Source organism: Bactrocera oleae, chromosome 3 (genome assembly GCF_042242935.1).
Source record: "Bactrocera oleae isolate idBacOlea1 chromosome 3, idBacOlea1, whole genome shotgun sequence".
In the NCBI taxonomy this organism is placed as follows: domain Eukaryota; kingdom Metazoa; phylum Arthropoda; class Insecta; order Diptera; family Tephritidae; genus Bactrocera; species Bactrocera oleae.
Window position 1 is genome coordinate 3436763 of NC_091537.1, and position 17250 is coordinate 3454012.

The 17250-nt window shown below is 34.3% G+C and overlaps 1 protein-coding gene across 5 annotated transcripts in view; it reads right to left on the minus strand.

The window, feature by feature from the left end:
- Nucleotides 1-17250, minus strand: part of tutl (immunoglobulin superfamily member turtle) — a 114946-nt gene that overhangs the window by 46804 nt on the left and 50892 nt on the right. For all 5 annotated transcript variants that reach the window (XM_036369264.2, XM_036369263.2, XM_036369266.2 and 2 more), the window contains exons 4-5: nucleotides 11601-11722; nucleotides 2656-2938 (exon numbers count right to left, since the gene is read on the minus strand). In XM_036369264.2, coding sequence (XP_036225157.2) covers nucleotides 2656-2938; nucleotides 11601-11722 — 405 coding nt within the window. The remainder of the gene's footprint in view (nucleotides 1-2655; nucleotides 2939-11600; nucleotides 11723-17250) is intronic.

Here is a 17250-nt window from a genome sequence, read left to right on the forward strand (position 1 = left end):
AGCGCCGATGACAAGAATTACGCATGGATACGGTAGGTGGGTTCTTGAAGGCAGGGAAAATACCATGGTGCGATGAGTGCAGGTGGAGATCATAGCGTTTGGGGCGAAAAATATAAAATTTATTGAAAATTTTTAACTTGTTAATTTTACAATTTGAATATGCGTCAGCATCTAAAAATGCTAGAATTTCTGAAAGACGTACGTACGTAGTCATTAACTGACTAATTTTTGAGTAATTGGTTAATAACCTGTTAAGTTTTGGGTAATCTTGAGAATAATTACCCTTTCTGTGACGCATACTCACAGCTCATTTTCAACGAGACACTCCATTACTATTGCGCTCCTCTTACACATGTATGTTTTGCGAAATGCGCTCAGCTTTTGCTCGAACAACAATATTAAAGCTGGAAATAACTATCAGATACACAAAATGCTCTATTTTTTACCTGTCTACTTACTGCAAAATAAAAAGTTGGGTTAGATACTCAAATACTTTCGAAGACTTAAACTTGTGTGAGTGTTGAACACATCAACAAGATGGATAAACTCTTTGAAAGTGACAAATTTGTGGGTTTCGCAAACAGACCGGCATGCAATTTGCCATTTATGACAGGACACATTTCGGCGCACATACGCTAACCAAATGAATTGGCGCGCACACACTGCCACCGGCAGCTGCAGTGGCTTGAAAGTGGGGTTCATGTGAGCGTGGTTGTGGTGGATGAGCAAATTTGTCGAAAAAATCTCAATATCCGAGCCGGCAAGGGACGCAGTGCTGGCGGGTGCGAAATGAAAAGCTGTCAGCGTGATGAATTCGGGTACTCAGATACTATCGAAGGTGAGTGGCATAGATGTGCGCCCGAATGTATGCTGCTTTTAAGTAAAATTTGTGATGTCAAAGTGGCAAATGTCTGGAACTTTTTTTTAGCGAAAAAAAGAGAAAGTTACGTTTCTGCAGGCGAAAGGCGGAGTTCAGCTTGAGCGCAGTAACACACACAGACACACACATACATGTGTATACGCATACCCACAAGTAGTAGATTGTGATTTTGTAGTTTTGAAGTATATTTATGGGCGCCGAACAGCAGCTCACTGCATATGAAGTTGATGTATGCAAATTGCGCACACCAACGCATACATTTCGCACTTATCCACACACACACACACACACGCGTGACACCATTATAAGCTCTTGGGTACACATGTGAAGATTATAGCCGCAATTTGTTTGCGTTTCTATTCTTTCGCATGGAAGCTGCTTTCACTTCATGTTTTCCTTTTGCATTATTTTTGTTTTGATTCGATGCATGACTATGCCTTAGTGCTCTTAGTGTGTTTGTGATCCCAACAGCCTCGCAGCTGACAATGACAAATCGAAAGGTATAAATCCTAACGGGTTCTGTGGAAGCTGCCGCAACTACTTTGCTATACTCTTTATCCATTTCGATTTCTATGTTATGTTTTTTTGTGTGTGTTTGTGTGTGTTTGTGTGTTGGTTTTTGCTGGAAATTTATTTGCTCTAGTCGGAACTATCACAGCGTTTGGAGGATTGCATTGGCAAAATATTTATGATTATACTTTGTTCGCAATATTTGCTAGCACACAGGTAAACCAAGTTGTTTTGCGCCACAAATAAATCAAACAAGAAAGCTCTCTGGCATTTCTTTACATTGGAATTTAGAAGAATCATATTTATTGCGAATACCGATGCGTGGCATGCGTTCGATATTTCTTCGGTTTTTTTTTTTGAGCTGGTAGAATACCGGTGTCTTCTAAATCGGTATTTTAAATTGATCCTGAAAGTAAATACGTAATATTGAAAATGGGCTCATAAAGCGCTAGGATGAGGCAAAAATAAGTTAAGTTGAAGGCTTTTGAATGGCAATAGGTAGCAGCAAAGTGGTGTGATCACTCGGGTAGCGATGCATTCATGCATTCGATTTTTCAAAAAATCGGTTTGCTATATTTCTCTCTGGTTTTCCATTTACCGAATATAATGATATCTACGCTTTCCTTCCAGCTTATATGCTCATATCTGTTATATTGAATATCCAGTAAATCCAGCAACTGAACCTTTTCAATAGCTTTCATACGTAAAGATCTTTTGTAAGATTCTATTCTGTGTAGAAAATATAAATAAAAAAAATAAAGCTTTCGAGCTTTCACGCGAACAATGATCTGTTTTAGCTTTTCAAAAACTTTCAGACAAAAAATTGTTGTTGTCAAATTATTTTCATTGCTACGGTGTATTTTCTAACCAAGTAGAGCTTTTCAACAGCTTTCACATTTCAAAGTACTTTTGTTAGATTCTTTTCTTTGTTTAAGATAACATTTCCAACTAAATAAAATATTTTTCGAGATTTTAAACGAGAAAGGTACTTTTGTAACGTTATTTTCATTGCATCAAATATCATTTCTAAAGCTTTGAACGAGCTTTCACACATAATCCTTTGTTAGATTTCTTTTATTGTATGAAATATAATTTCAAGCTTAAAAAGCTCACTAATTTTTATTCGAAAAACTTTTGCGCGGCTATTCTTATTGTTTTTGTAAACTTTCTAATCAAATAAAGCTTTTTTCGTGCTTTAACATTTCAAATTATTTTAGTTTCTTAAATAATATTTAGTAACAAAGTAGAATATTTGACGTACTCACCTAAATTAACATAAATAATATCCTCTGGTGTAACACTAAAACGTGGCGGTGCATGTACGTCTAAATGGAACCATGTACCGTTCTTATGCTGCTTGGGATCACGATTTAAAAATACCACTTTACACTCATACCAGCCTTGATCCGACTCCTTGATGTTGGTCAAATTGAGTGAGGCCGAACCGAACGGTGAGTCCTGTGAGACGCGTGACACACGTCCCTTGTAGCCCTCTTCGATGTGCTCCGGATAGCTTTCATACCATATATATATGGGTAAATCGGAACCCTGCTGGCGGTAGCGTTTGATTTTTGATTTTTTTTTTTTTTTTTTTTTGGTTTTGAGAATTTTGCATTACACAAAAATTAATATTTGTACGAAAAGTCCATTGAAGAAAAAGAAATGTGAAATAGTTTTCATGAAATTAGTACGACTTGTAGTGTTTATGTGTGCATATACGAGTACATATAAGAAATGATAAAATAATGGTAATTGAAGTATGTCGATGTCAAACCATTACGAAACCAAAAGGTTTACATAAAATCAATGCTTACAAACAAAAGTAGATATTTATGTACATATGTTTCATTAGCTAAATAGTGAACTACAAGCGAGTTTGTTGCATGATACTGGCGCAAAGAGATAGTTCTTACTTAAGTGATGCCATATAAAAGTATTATAGGTATAGATATATGAATATGTATATATGTAAATGCATTGCTACTAGTTTAGTGTGCATAACTAAGTCCATACATTCATAAATATTTGAAAATGAAAGCATTCAACCACAACTCTGTTGCAAAAACTAACGCCAGTTAAAAAAATATGGCAAAGTAATTTCTTTGCAATTAATTTCTGTACAAATAAGCACGCATGCAAACCACTTAAGTATTTGTGTATTTAAGTAATACAAAAAAATGCGCTCAACAGCCACGCATAAGTGCACGCACAAGTGTTTTGTCACATTCCAATGCAACATTTGGTTTACCCAACACAAAAAAAAACAAAAAAAAAAACAAAAAAAAAACACCTTAAATTAAAAATTCCATTATTTTTGCTGCATTTTTAATTTGCTCTAGCAGACGCATACAATAAATAACAGTTATTTCGTGCAAGCGCAAGTTTATGCCGGTTTTTGTTGCCTACTTGGAGGCGCCAGAGCATGCAAATTATTAACCATGCACGAAATAATGCTGTATTCAATGTTTTGCGTTAAAAATTATGATTCACCACAAATTTTCTTTTTCTGAACGCTTTGCACGCACACACACATTTTTATATGACTTGACTGACTTGCGCACATAAAATTTAACATTAAAAATGCAATAATTGCATGAAAAGTAGCAATAAACTCGATTGAATTCACGCGCATCGGCATATAAACACATAAGTTATATGTTTTTTATGTATTTGTGTGCATGCGTTTAAATATGCACTAATATGTAGTATTTACATATGCAGAGCAATAGCACAACTACACACACCACAACGGTCACACAATATTCTCTCAATACAAGAGTAAGTGCGTGTGTGTGCTTGTATATATGTATTTGGCATAGCTCATGGCCATTGTTCGCTCGTTTGCTTTTTCACGCACACTTTAACAAAAAATTAAAAATAGTTTTTCTTCGCTTTTGTAGCTATCAAGGAGACCAACGTGTGGTCACACATATTGTTTATTAATTTAATTAAGTCATCAAAAAACCTCTAAGTTTTTTGCAATAAATCTCGACAACTTCTGCGTGTGTCAAATGGTAAAATACTAACTACACTCGTCACTTTAAAATGCAATATATGGTTTTGTTGAAATTTTACGAAACTTAATTTCTCTGCCAGAAAATCTACAACTTTTGAAATAAATAAATAAAATTAATATAATATGAAAATAAATTTCGAAATAAAAATTATTATTTTATTAATTATCTAAAGAGAATATTGTTCCATGCAGTACTACTGATATACAAATTTTTCTTGCATAACCTTATCAGCGATGCCCTGGTGTAAGTCACCGTTCAACTTTAAAAACTATTAAAAATTTCTTAAGAGCTGCAAAATTCGAAATCTCTAAAATATTTACAAATCGAGTCTGAAGCATGCATATCTTCTTAAACGGCTTTAATTTGGCGGCTGTTTGTATGTTTGCTAGATTTGAATAGAGAAGCCATGTACTTAACATATCGTTAACGGTCAGACCCATCCACTGCGTTCATTTTTGAGCGCTAGACTACTTATTCAAAACTTATTTTATCTTTTATTTGTTGAGTTAGAAATCGCATTTTAAAGAGACAAATTCTTTGAAAACCCATTTGGTATAAAAAGCGAGACCTTTTTCAACTACAGCGACGCTGATAATGCAGTTCAACGACAATTTTAAGTTGCTTTTCGTATTGCTTTAAATGTGTCATTTTTCTTTTTGATAAAAAAATTAGGTAAAACTTGATTTAGTTAGTTTTTTGCTCAATCATGGCAAATGTGGAGTCTATATCATCTAATATGTGGCAAGCAAACGTTTGCATTTAAGTTGCTACATAAAATCAACGAACCTAACTTTGAACCTGGAAACTAGAAAGGTTACTTAAAGCTCAAGTGCTCTTTCGTCGAGCTTTTATTATTTGGAATATTGAGTAGCGAGTATGTTACCAAGTCTATTGTCAAATTTCCTCAGGACTCAAATGCGATGAAATTTGATTAGTATACAATTTACGACGACGTCAAAACGATATTGAAAATTCAACCTTAAAATTGAAGCAAAATTTGCTAAGAGCAAAGGAGTGGTCAGGTAATCAAATTTGTTATCTCACAAAAAAAGTTTGTTATAAAAATCTAAATTAATATTTTCATAAAATTTTCATACTACTTGTATATGCGGGTATACTGGAAACAGCTATGTGTATAGGATTGAAAGTTACAGCTACTATTTTAATAACTAAAATCGTTATGCTTGCTTCTATTCCATCCTATGCTTTTAAGCATTGTTTTTGCAGTTTATTTCTAAGTTGAATTTAATTTGAAAATTACTTTTTTCCACACAACGACAGCTACTTAAGCGCTTTTATGCAATCCCATTAAAATTTTCATTTAAGCTGCTACTTAAAACTTCAAGTTCTCTTGCTCGCACACCTCCACTTTGTGCAACGTCCACGCTGGCTGTTGGAAAGTGACGATTTTTTTTTTTTGCTCATTCTTGACATTTAATTTGTACATTAGCTTGACAGCAGTGACGGCCAAAGTTTGCCCTGATAAATGTGTCAGAAAGTAGCGAGACACATGCATACATAGAAAAGGACCTGCAGCAAGCGCAAAGTAGAGTCAAAGTAACTACAGCATATTTTGCGTTTATTATGTTTTGTCTGTTTTATACTTTTACGTGTCATATGTGGCTAGCGGTAACTTTCTGCCAGATTAAAACTGATTGCATGCTGTGTGAATAATTTTGACAATCAACTTAGGTAAGCGAATGTGAGGTGGGACAATCGGCTGGTGGTTTGACAGTGCAGCAGTTTACTTTAGAAATGTGTGAGAGTCAAACACTCCAACGCTTCTTTGCTTAGAATTTAATTCTAACTTTGACGTAACTGTTATCAGTATTTCATATTTACTTTAAGCATGGCATTCGAGGCGGAAGTTAGTAATGTGGCTGTAGCAACCAGCGCTCATTGTCGCCGTAAAACGCTATAAATAACTACAAGGATAATCCCGCTTAAAGCCTTTAATTTTGGTCAAATAATTGCGCTTACATTCGCCGACCAGCAACTGTGTCAATTGCATAGTGTGGCGCGCACGCCGCGGTGCACCATGTCGTATACGTGCTGTGTTTGGCTCACTCTGACCGTTTATTGTTGTTCTGATCGCATAACTTTTGCTCGCCTACTTGCTCTCGAACACTGCTCGGTGTGCGGTCTGTGGTGTTTTCGGCTTTTTATGCACTTACATTCGTAATATTTTTTTTGTGCGTGTATGTGTGTGTTTGGGGTTGTGTGAAGTAGAGATAACATGTGTAAAATTTGCAAGCGGCATGATTATTATGGTTGCCATAGCTGCTATCCAAGCGATTACGATAATTTAAATAGTTTTTTGCGCTTTAAATGCGATTTTGCGGTTCGGGTATTTATACACGAGCAAAAGGGGTCGCTATTGTTATATGCTGGCAAGTAAGAAGAGCGGCAGAGTACAGGGAAAAGCATCACTTGCACAAGTTTTGGCTTGCGGCCAGCGCATATAAAGTATTATATTTGGTTTATGTGAGATTTTTGAAGATAAAGTAAAAAAATTCTGAGTAAAAGGTTTCTATGTTAATCTTCAGGACACCGTAGGGTTGATTTCAGTGTTAAGTACTATTCACTTATCCCGACCTGACTTCAGCAGCAATTTCGACGATCATTAACAATATTTTTTAAATATAATATCCATTTAAGTCAATGGTAAAGCAAGAAGTTTTCCAGCCGTTTTTAAGTCGCTTTATGGTTATAGGTCGCTTTTTGGATTATCATTTGGTACATAACAACAAGGCTCATATCACAGCGGAGAGAAGAAGAAGCTTCTACTTAATTCCAAGTAGTAATTATGCATGTGTAAAATATCTATATTTCATTTCTCTGTAAAAAGCTTTCGCTTGCATCTAATTTTGTGTATGCGGTTCTCAGCACATTATTTTGTATGCGGAACATTAATTTCGTATTTTTGGTTTTGCTAACTGGTGCCTAATCCACCATATTGCACCCAAATTCACAAATTTCAAACTGTAAATTCAATTTCATGTTTACACTTCTCAATGTGCTCAATTAAAACTCTGAATTAAAATTTTTTAAACCAATCATGCGCATTAACCCAGTTGAAATCTATCATAATTGGCATAATTTGGCGGGCTCATTGGATATTTACCCACCGCATTTTTGATTTAGCGTTTTAATTTTGTTTATTCTGTTGCCATGTGCTCGTTTTAATGCTACGCGTAGCGAACGTTTTTCCTCGGTAATGTGGTAATTTTTATATTAACGAAACATTGGCATTATATTGCTGCGGTTTTTTCGTATTATTTGCGTTTGATGGCAACGCAGTTTTTCAATAAATTGGTCAGCATGTGGCATTTGCTTTTAAGCACATTTAAGCCCTTTTTTATGTTATTAATTTATGTCTTTGCGCAATTTATTGTAATTGCTTTGGCGAAAATTTATTGCCTCGCAGGATTAATCTTTTATTTATTTGTGATAAATATTTTATTATATTTCTGTTTTTTGGTAGTTTATTAAACGCATTAAGGGGTTTTGAATTGCTTTTTATATGGTGATTGAATTTCAAAATCTAATTAACCTACAAATTTGAGCAAGTGATAAACTTTATGAGATGTGAATATCATTTTTGGGCGATTAATGCCTTAATGATTTATGAAATTTGCATTAAAATTCGATTTGCAGTAGTTTGAGTTCGACAGCTTTATTAGTGAATCTTACTCAAAGACTAGTAGTACACAATATGTAATTCTAGGATATTCCTTAAAGGCTTTCAAAATAATTGCGGTTTACTGCTTTCAGATTGGATCATATTGTAATGACATGCCAAGATTCCAAGTGTTAATCGATTTTATCAAACGAATTTAATATTTTAAGTTTTAAATTAACTGTGCATCTAATGATATGAAAGCCTAAAAACCATTACGCAATCAAGACCGACTGATTTCTCTTCCCAAATCAATTTGAATATGCGCTTAGCGAGCTTTGGCACTATCCATAGTTCTACAAATACGAGCTTCTAATATACACACAGCTTTTTCGAATAATGAGCACATACGCCAAGCACTAGTCTTTACAGCGTTGCTCTTTTCACAGCGATTTTGAGGTTATGTCTATATAGAAAATGTTTTCGTTTTTTCTCCAATATTGTCGATATAAAGTCGAAGTATATGCGTTGTGTTGAAAATTCAACACCTCAACTGCATCTTATAATAATTTACGCTTTAGATTCTTTAATTGTAATACAGTTCTTAATATTTTACCACATTTTTTGAAATGCAATTCTTGCATCTCTAGCACTCTTCAATTCTATAGATCTAAAATACAGCAACAACAACTTATATTAACATGCATGAAACCACACTATTAGCTAAGTAGAATACGTACAACTTTGAGGTAAGAGACATGCAACATGGAGCAATTAAAAAATAAATATGAAAAATAACAATAAATTCATGTGTGTAATATTTCGTTCGAGTATTGCACTCGAAATCGCATATTTTTTTTATTTCTGTGCAATTAAGTTAATTGAAATTCGAACTTCGAGACTTCTACAGTTACTTGTATAGGTGAGTGAAGGAGACTTGACATTTGTTTGGTTCTAAGGTGAGCGAGTTTAAGGTGAGGTAGAAAGAAAAGTAAAAAGACAGTGAGTTGTGGACAGTGCATGGAAAGAGAACGGTGCGTTTTGCATATAACAGAATATATATTTGAAATGTTTTGAAGGGTTTTGAAATGAGAGCAGCAATGCGCACTTGTGGTTTTCGTGAGTATATAAATTTCTACCACACAAGTGCGCTTGGTATTGCTGAAAGCCTCTTTAAGCACAAAAACTGTTAAGTTACTTTGAAGCATCACCGCTAGATGTATTTTGCAATTTAATTACTACTTTTCAATTCTATACTCGTGTGGTCAGAAAAAGTTGTAAGATGTTTTATGCTTATATTTCTTTTACTAATTGCTAGTGAATGGCATTGCAAACTTTGCTGACTACACACTTGCAACTAATACTTAGTGATATGCAATTGTTAGTAATAATTTTTTTATTTTTTGCAATTTTTCATTTGAAAAGCTAGTTGTTAGTTGCTGGAAAATTGGCAAATTTCTACATTTGCACGCAACTTGGTGAGCGTGTGCTATTTTTTCGTGTATGTGAAAGTTGCGCGCAGAAAAATCGAAAGCTAGAGGATGGTAGTAGGAATGGTAGAGCGGTGTTTTTGGTGAATTTTTTGTATGGCATGGTAGCTTTTGCAAATTGGTGGTGAACTGCTTGATGGATTACTAGGTGAATTGCTAGTGAACTGTTGGCAATTGCAGTGACTTGGGCGCTTGGTTGAAGTGGTGCTGGATGCGGGGTGTTTTCTTCTCTCACTCTCTCTCTCTCTTATTTGAAATTTTTATAAGATTTTTTTTAGCGAATAAACGATTGCATTTTCAATTAAACATTTGGTTATCAAATACGAAAATATTTGTCTCTGACGATTTTGAATTTAAAAAAATCGTATTGAAATTTAAAAATTCAGTTTTTGATACGTTCAATTTGTTTTGTTTTATAGTTTTAACGGTGTGGTTTAGCAGTATAAAGTTCAACGCAAATACAGTTACTTAATTAAAGCGCTTAAGTTCGTGTATTGTTTAGAGAATATATTCATATATATGTATGCAAGTTAACTGTGTGTGCTAAAATGAGTTGAAGTTGAAAGCGTTAAAATCTATTTAAGCGAAAATATTTTTTTTTGAAATTTGTTGTTAGTATTTTTTTATTACGAGAAATGTATTTAATTAATTACTCTTCAATAGAAGTTATTTCCGAAAAATATTGTTAAATAATTTTAATAAAAAATTTCAAATTTTTTTCAAATTTTTCTTGCGAAAAATCTTTTAATTTAACTATTTTCTTATAAAATAAAATATTTATAAGCGTGTTCAACTCATTTTACATAGCATATTTGTTTGTTTTGTATTCATTTGTTTATATAAGTTTGTACTATACGAGTATGTGTTGATAATTAGGAGAGCTAAAAGCATTTAAATGAAGCTTCTCAAATATGCTAATGCATATAATTTGCATTCTTGCCTGGGCCAGTATTGAAAAAACGCATTTATTTAAATTAAGGCTGTTAAAAGATGTATGTATGTATATATATATATGTATATATATATATAAAAACAAAAGGGATTAAAAAGCGCATTATGGAAATAAATTTTGTTTTCACATTTTTCAATATCAAATTAAGAAATAACGCACAATCACGAATTTTCCAAAGCATTTCGCTTTCAAATAAACAGCACTATTCAAAATAATTCCATTTAGTCATACAAATTTACACTTTAACTAAGGCAGCCAATAACTTTGTATGCAATGCAACATTTTTTAAATTTTTTTTTTATAAACTTTAAACACCGAATATATGAAAATGCAAATTCCAGCAAAACAAAAACACATTTAAACTAAAATAATTTAACGTGGCGAAATTCGAAATTTCAAATTCTTATGTACTTATGTTGAAATAATAGACAAAATCATTACTTTACAGTTGTTTATTTTATTCATATGCTATATGTTAAATGTTACTGTTGTTGTTGCACGCAATTGCAACGCTTACGTTCATGGCCAATACTAAATACTCACAGTTGAGAGGAGGTAATGAGCAAAACTAATTTATTTTTTGCTGTTTCTGTGTGTGTGTGTGAACGCAGCATTACAGTGCAGCGCGCTGTGCATATTTATGCACATAAATATATGCAAAGTTTCAGCAATGCATATATAGTGACACACAAGCATACCACATTCAAAAACACACACAGAAACACTTTTTGCTATTTTTTCTATTTTTTTTTTTTTTTTGATTTTTGCTCAACACGCCCCTTTAGACTTTTCTCTTCACATCTTTTGTATGTAAATTGTTTGTACGTTCTTCTTTGTATTTGTTTTTGTTTATATTATATTTTTAAGTAGTTCTTTATGTCTTTTATACGCTGTGTCTGCTAGTTTATCGTTACTTGTATCTTGTTGGTATGAACGTGTGCTTGTTTGATTTTACTTATCGCTCAGTGTTTCGTTTTTTTTTTTTATTTATAAAAATGTTATTTTTTTCATTCAAAAAATGTTTGTTAAACGTTGTTGTTTTGGTTTATATCGAAAAAAGTAAACAAACAAAACGTTTTGGACGCTTTAATAAAGAGAGTTTAGAGAAGAAATATTTTTTGTGATATCGTACCGTTTCGCTCACCTTCTTGTCCCACTGTAGGACATACGGCACCGGATGATCATTGGGAAATTCGACGTGACAGTTGAAGATGACACCTTCGCCGAGTATCGCTGTGATGTGTACTGCATCTTCTGTAATGGAAAGAGAAAAATTTATCTATTGTATTAGAATTTTCTGATTGGAAGTCGTTTTATTGCTATTAGATTGAAATTTCTTAGAGGTTAAAAAATAATCGATATATTTTAGAACTTTGTGAATTTAAGTATAAGAAATGTTTGTCTCATTATGAGACCTACTAGCCAGTTTTTAAGAGTAAAGACAACTTGCTAAGCTCGAAGAAAATTTTTGGTCTATTTATAAAATTTATTTTCTTTCCAAAGAGAGATATATATCTGGCATCAAAATTAAACTTCAGGTGCTTTAAAAACCTCTCTCAATAAATAAAACTACAGCTTATAGCTCTCTTATTATGTGCGTTCTAAGATAAGTTTATTGTAAGGGTGTTTATAAGTCGCCAAGGTGATTATGATTTAAATGAAATGAACAACTGAACAATCTATAACGACGTCGACTTAGCTTAGCGAGTTTAGATTTAATATCAGCTCTCCGAGTACTAAAGTATTTATGTATAGTTTCTAGTGCTGAAACTATAGAAGAAGCAGTATGTTAAAAGACGAAGATGACAAGAACCAAATAGAAAGAGAGCAAGTAGATGCTTTACTTGGCGTCTCGAATTGGCGTCAACTAGCGAGCATCATCAAAAGGAGTATTTTTGCTTAAGCGAGTATACATATGTGAGCATTAGAAGAGTGAAAGATGTAGATGTGTTTCGAGCTCAAAAAGCTGTCATTTACATGCTGTAAGCATTTATTGAGTTTGTTGACCGCTTCCAAAATGTTATCACAAAGAATTTGAGGTTATTTGCAGACCTCAATCAATCTCTGCGATGCGTCAGTATTTGATTACACAAAAGCAAGCATTAGAAGCATTTTTTTGAAATATCATTCAAACAAATTTTACTTTTCAGTTTCATACATACGAGTACACATATTTATGCTTTTGCCAATCATTCAATCTTCGAACCACTCAAGCATTTTTTTCTCACAACTTTTTCTATCACAAACATGCTGGCTAAGCTTTGCGGTCTGATAAAAATGAACTGTTAAATTCCAAAATACTACAATAAAATTGAACTGCACTGTGGAAAAGCTGACAGTTTCATAGAGCAGATTATTATTCATGAATTTTCCTAGTAAAATGCCAAAATCAGCATGATATTTGATTTTGCCGCAGGCCAAAGGAACACTTACACACGCATAGAGAAGCGAGTTTTGTGAAAGCTTGTCTAACGCAGCTACATAAATTCGGTGGAGTGAAAGTGTTGGTGAAAATTTTGATTGAGCAACTGAATGCGAAACGAAAAGCCTCCGGACAAAAGCAAAGCACCCTTGCATCTAATAGAAACTATGGAAAGGGTGTGAAGCCAAGGCGTATCAGCGAGTATAACAAAAATATGGTCTAGAAAAAATGGGCTGACTGACAGACCAACAATAGCCATAAATGACAGCAAAATAGAATAATAAAATTTTTGTATAACAGAAGCGCAAGTTATTATTTGACTGCTGTTCTGGTGAAATGTGTGAAAGAAATAAGATAAAGTGAAATTATATCAGTAAAGTATATTGGGGCTGTCATTTACATATTATGTATATGTAAAATATTATATCTATGTATGAAGGAATTATATAGAAGGCATTGCTTTTCACTTCAAAACAGTAAGTAGGATTGCCAACCGCTTTGATGGTTTGGTGCTCGAAAAATGTTAATGGATATGCCGAACTGTGGGTACAAGTGAACCCTTTTTAGGAGTTCGCCATACTAAATCCCGAAGTCGTCAAAACCCTACGTCATATCTTGCTAGGTATTCATATTTTGCAAAGTTAATTCATCTTTGGGGACAAAAGCACTTTTATGGCACTGTTACATCTGCAGTGCAATATTTTTTTGCCGAGAAGAATTTTTAGAGCAACGGTACGAAGCAGCAACACAGCTTCTTCTCGAAAGTTCGACGGACCTTGTTGCTTCATGGAATAAATACAGTATAAGTAATATTCTGGCTGATATCTAAAAGAAAGAAAAATTGGGGTGAAAGATAAAAAGTTTTACTTTAAAACAGAACATATAATATATGATAGTGATATTGTACAGAATACATATATGTACATAGATCCATAAACCAGTTGAGAATTACAGCGAATGCTTAATCATTTAAGCATGAAAGCAAACATATGTTAACGAACCAAATTGTTGTTCCAGTGGACATCTAAAGCAGCCATTAACACCAAGTGAAAAGTCATTCCGGCATGGCAAGGAACGGAGAGCAAAGACAGGAGCTAAACAAGCTACGAATACCAAACAAATACTGAAAAGTGTGATGGGTAAAAATAAAAATATAAATCTACGTATAACTTCATACATGCATGAGTGGCATGAGTCGAATGTGTTGCAGGAGTCGTACGACTGTGCCATGGCATAGAAGGAATTAATAAACACAACAATCTAAGCACAAGAGGGAGAATTGAAATGAAGAACACAACTGCACACATAAGCACGAGAGCACGATGAAGACGGGCTGCACTTCCGTGCGGAAGTATCAAGTGTTCAACGATGACGCTGACGACGACAATGAACGACAACACCAACGACTTCAATATCGACATTCACGACGTCGTTGACAATGTCGACGATGGCGTTGATTGGATGGTGGCACTCCGCTGCTCACTCAAGTGCAGGTGGCATGACCGAAGTGCGCGCACAGAACGACAAGACACTTACATACACACACACACACATGCATGCGTGCTAGTGCTGTAGTTGGCCAGAGCAGCAACTGGAATTAAAGTATGCACTTCGCTGCTCGAATGTCAAACGTTCGGCGAAACGAGCTAAGACCCAGCCATTGTTATTACAATCCCACAACCAACACAAGTCGCATACTAAAATATGACATCCCAGCTCAGGGAAATGACGATTGACTTCCTCGTAAGCAATGTGTGTGTGTGTGTGTGGTATGACCGGTGGTGCTGTCAGTGCAGCCTTTGCCCGTTGTCATTGATGTTATGTCATTGTTGTTGTCATCGCTGACGTTGTCGCCGCCGATGCTTTGCGATTTGATGTCATTTCGATCCACTTCAATGCAATGCGATATTTTACATTGCTGCACATGCAAACACAAACGCTTGCCAGTGTGTGAGTGTGCGACTATTCTGTCGTCGGAAGCTAATGCAATGCGACATGCTATTGACACTTGTGCGGCTTTGCAGGTCGCAGGCACCAAGTGGCGCTTAGGTTGCATACATTTGGGGGAAAAGAGCAAAGAACACAGTTCGCTAGACTTCTGTGGCAGGCAAGGAAGTGGTGAGTGGTTTGGTCGACAAAAGCACATCTGTTTACTGCTATACAAGTATATAATATAGTAGTGTAAAAAAAATTTAGAGAACTTTCAAATATTTTAATGTTTTTTTTTTGGATTTGTGTTGTTTTTAAAATAAAATTGGCTCTTGTAATATCCATTTATATTTGAGATGAAAAAATGATTTCCGATATTTCGTATTTCAACTATATTTCAATATGTGTATAGCCTCTGCGGCTAGCCTCGAAAGCACAGTTATATTTTTTTTTAATTAAATACCTTTTTATTATTTAATAAACCGCTGTGTTGGAGACGTTGGTAAATTTCGCCAAGTGTCGCTAGAGTTGAGATCTTTATAAATATTCGCTTTTATATTCGTTAAAACCCAGATTTTCTAGTTCTTGCTCCGAACCCCAATTACTTTTCTTTTTACATTGTTCCGAACGGGATAAATTAAGTTCGCCACGTAGTTTGGAACTCTCAAAGGAAAACGTAAAAACCCTATATATATATATATATATACATATTATATATATATGTAAATGATCACCATGACGTGCTGGCTCGCGGACTACTATAGCATATACCAATTGAACGATCCAAATCATGTCCTTGTATGGAATACAATTTTTATTTTCTTCACAAAATTTTACATGGATTATTGACCAATCCTTGAAGAAATTGTTCCGATCAGACTATTATCGCATACATATAGCATACTGCATATAAACTGACTGATCCCAATCAAGTTCTTGTATGAAATCTTTAGTATTTGTAAAGGGTAAGTTAACGTTTTTTCTCGTTTAGGTATATATTTGGCTTCTTTTTTTTCTCGTGCAGAGGTTTCTCAAATCGAGCATTATAGTGATATTTTACTTTCTTTTATCTACTTTAGAATATGTTTCACAAAACTCTCTTGTTATTTTTTCGCTGCTTAACCTCAATTATTGTGTCTAGTGTAATACATAAGTGTGTCTACTAGTAGTTCTCACTGCCACTCATTAAAAATTGCAAGGATTCGTATTAAGAACACAACAACAACAAGCAGCCTCATATTTTAATACCAAACCGAGAATTATAAATTCTACTTTACACAACCATATTTCATATACTTTCTATCACATCCCTCCCTCCACCAATGCTATGGCATCCTACAAGGTTTCCAAAGCAATATCGATACATAATTGCATCTACATGCTTATAAGCCTGATCCAATGGCGCCCTACATACGTGCACACATAAACACTAACACATAGTCATTCGTTTTTATTGTACTCTCGTGTCACACACTCCTGCTCCGCACCGCATAGATATACGTTTGCTATTTCATTTCCTTGCAACGGGCTTTCGATTTGCAGTTTATTGCTCTTGAGTCTTACATGCACAGTTGTTGTGCCAGCATGTCAATGGCCATTGTTGGAGTTTGTTAAGTGTATTGGCACAATTTTCGCGCATCATGCAATACTCGTTGAATCGTTCATTTGTTAGTTCGCTCGATGGTTGGTCCATTCGTGCGCATTGACACTTTTATTTCATTAGTGTTTATCAGTCACTCCACAGGATAGCTACAGCAGCGAGTGGCCATTAGGAAAAGTGTAGCCACATTGCTTCAATTACGTGGAGTGCCGGCAAAGAGAATGCGTGATTCCACTACTATTTGCTCCAACATACTCGTCGTAGCTTGTCTCTGTTCATTTGCAGAATTTTTTATTATTTTTTTTTTTAATTTTTTTTTTATAATTATTTCAGTGTGGCACTCTATAAAACAGCAGTTTTTACTCTCTTTGCGCCATAATATACAAATAAATTTTTATTCGTTCAAATATTGACAAAGTATTGGCTGTTATTTGCTGCTGGCCTTTAGCGGCTTTTATGTATGAATGTGTGACAATTAAGTGAACATTCATGTTAATGGACAATTCAAATGCTTATAAACGCTTTTTGTGTGAGTATGAGCACTATCTGTTTATCGATTTCTAAATAGTCCTGTCGTGAAGCAGCAAACGAGTAGAAAACAAAATAATAATAATAATAATAATAAAATATCTATGAAGTAAAGACATATTTCAGGCGCTTTTAAGCGCTCTAGAATATTTTTAATAAAAATCGAATGCCAATAATATCCTGTAGGGTTGTAAATTCCAGTTTAGATGCTTTGAAAAACCAAATATAAGCATAAAATTGCAGCTCTGAAATTTGGTAAGCTGATAACGGTATTTCATAATAAAAAATGTCACAAATAGTTTG